A 2,412-nucleotide genomic window follows, 5' to 3' on the forward strand; every position below is an offset into this window, starting at 1 on the left:
GTGACGGTCCTTCATTGCGAGGGGTGACCCAGGCCTGCTGGCTCATTGCTCTTTGGTTCTTGGGTAAGAGGTGTGTGCATTCGTTCATCCATGACTGTGAGTCCGTAGACCCACACTAAGCCCCTACCAAGCAATGAGCTCCAGCCCTCGATGCTCAAAGTGAGGCCTGGGGCCCAGCAGTGTCACCCCGGGGTGGGGGGGGGGGGCGGTTGTTACAGATGCAGGCTTGGGCCTATCCAGACCCACCGAGTCAGAATCTGCATTTTACTACGATGAGTTTGCAAAGCCTGCCCTGGCCTCTGCGCTGGGCCCTGTGGAGAGAGGTCAGACACAAGCCATCAGTCATCAGACTAGGCCTAGTCGTCAGCCAGACCCTGGCCTGTCCTGAGCTCGGTCAGTGCTCAGGTGGCCCCCAGTGATAGCCTCCTGGAAGAGGGGCATTGTGAGCTGGGCCTCAGGTGCATGCAGCATTCAGGGAGGTCAGAGGGGCTTCTTGAACACGTACTGTGTGTCCTGGTTTGTGCCCTGGGGAAGAGGGCCGGGCAGGGGTCAGAGGGCAGAGCAGGCTGCCAGGGCTCAGATCACAGCTAACAGCAGTTGAGACTAGAGACGAGTCTGGCCTGGTTTCAAAGGTACCGTGTGTTTCTTAAACCAAAGGCTTGCTCTCCTGCCCTAGTAGGGACTGTGTGAGGGAAGGGAGGTGGAGTTTGGGAAGGGGGAGGTGACTCAGAGCCCTTACCCGGCTTCGCCGGCTCCTGCTGGAGACCCTGGACTGGGATGAGCAGCTTCAGATGCACTGCCTCGGGACAGGCCTGGGAGCCCTCAGTCCTCAGAACGCAGCCCAGGACGTCACCAGCTGCAGGAGGGGTTGAAACGGAAAAAGCCTTGGGCCAGGAGAGGGGTGGGGGGAAGGGAGCTCCGGTGGTAGGAGGCCTTGGCCAGGTCAGGTCTTCACCGCGGGCCCCGGGGGGCCCCAGGGGTCGGCAGTGGGCCCAGCAAGGGCTTGAGCCCCGAGCCTGAGCCCGTGCACTCTCGTGGCAGTGAGGGACCAGCCACAAGCAGAGGACTGGCAGCCTTCGGGAGGAAAGCCCTGAACTTTCCGGACAGGTCACACCTGGCTGGGGAACGGGACAACCAGGCCCAGCTACCTGCTTGAGAAGGAAAACGGTGCGGAGGAGCTGCCTTATCCCAGCACCCGCGGTGGGGCTGGCGGAGCGGGGCCGGCAGTGGGCCTCCTGCTGCACAGCAGGCAGATGTTCCAGAAGCTCTGCCCTGCCTCGTGATGGGTAGTTAGCACAGATGAGAGCGTGCCGAGCCCCGGAGCAGTGGAAAACCAGGCGACACCCCCACTTTGTTTGTGCTGTGTCGAGACCTCCCAGGCCTGTCCCGCGTCCTGTGGCGGGCCTGGCCTGGGCATGGTCACTGCAGGCAATCAAAGGGGAGCCACGAGGCCCCCAGGGGCCTGTACAACACCCCACCCCCACCCCACCCCCGCCAGAGGCCCCTGCTCCTGCAGGCAGGAAGCCTCGGGCTGTCTGAGTTGGGAAGGACTGAGGCCGCTGCCCGTCTGGCTCTCCCAGTTCCGGGTGGACGGCAAGCGCCAGCGTGAGACCCCGCCGCAAACATACAAACGCCCAGAAGAGTCGAGAGGAAGGCCTCCTGTGTGTCATGGGCGGTCCGTTGGAGGTGGGGGAGAGTCCCGGGGGGACAGTGCCCCGAGACCCCCAGGGAGGAGGGTATTTCCTCCTGTGCTCGGGAACCACCTTCCCTGAGCTGTGGAGGGGGGAGCCGAGCAGGCCTCTCGGTGTCTTTCACATGACGGATACCCACCAAGCCCCTGTGGCTTCCAGCATCCTGTGGGCGGCCTGGTTTCAGACGCCTCCACTGCACCTTGTGGCCGGGCTACAGCCTCCGGTCTGCGCTCTGCGGGCCTGGAGCCTCAGCAGGCTTCTTGAGGGAAAACCTGTGCGTCTCCCCCAGCGCCTGGCAAGTTGCCGGGGGCCCCGAAGGCACTGGCACAGGGGAGGGCGGGAGGGGCACAGAAAGATGTCACCGCACGGAGCCCTTCTGTCCTGCCACCTCAGTCCCCTCTGTTCCCCTCCCCACCCCCACACAGCTCTCGAGAACAGGCTGCTGTGAGCACACATCCCCTCCCACCTCCCCTCACCCTCAAGTCACGCCATCTGAACCCACCACCTTCCTGCTCTACAACCACCCATGGCTCCCGGTTGGCGTGCTTAGGAAACCTGAGGCGCAGGTCACTCGGCTCCCACCTGGCCACCTGCTTCTCTCCACGGCCCCACGTTGACCTGCTCCCTGACACTGGAGGCTGTCCTGCACTTGTCCCCTGCTGTAGCGTTTCTCCTGTTGTTCACTCTGGGGCATGTCCTGCCCCCTCGTCCCTTGTTGGTC

At 63.7% G+C, this 2,412-nt stretch overlaps 1 protein-coding gene across 1 annotated transcript; it reads right to left on the minus strand.

Moving 5' to 3' along the window:
* Window positions 1–41: 41 nt before the first annotated feature.
* Window positions 42–1,670, minus strand: LOC122471175. Its single transcript, XM_043559465.1, has 2 exons — window positions 740–1,670; window positions 42–311 (listed from the first exon to the last, which is right to left on the minus strand). Exons 1-2 carry the CDS (start codon window positions 1,668–1,670, stop codon window positions 268–270), a joined length of 975 nt encoding a protein of 324 aa, XP_043415400.1. The 3' UTR covers window positions 42–267.
* Window positions 1,671–2,412: the final 742 nt, after the last annotated feature.

This window comes from Prionailurus bengalensis, chromosome E3 (assembly GCF_016509475.1).
Source record: "Prionailurus bengalensis isolate Pbe53 chromosome E3, Fcat_Pben_1.1_paternal_pri, whole genome shotgun sequence".
Classification (NCBI taxonomy): Eukaryota; Metazoa; Chordata; class Mammalia; order Carnivora; family Felidae; genus Prionailurus; species Prionailurus bengalensis.

What these genes read in the sequence shown, in the direction of transcription:
- LOC122471175 (XM_043559465.1), bottom strand. Translation starts at nt 1,670, where the DNA reads ATGACACACAGGAGGCCTTCCTCTCGACTCTTCTGGGCGTTTGTATGT. An exon ending in GCAGGAGCCGGCGAAGCCGG is followed by an intron (nt 312 to 739) that starts GTAAGGGCTCTG and finishes CTCTCTCCACAG; the next exon opens with GGCCCAGCGCAGAGGCCAGG.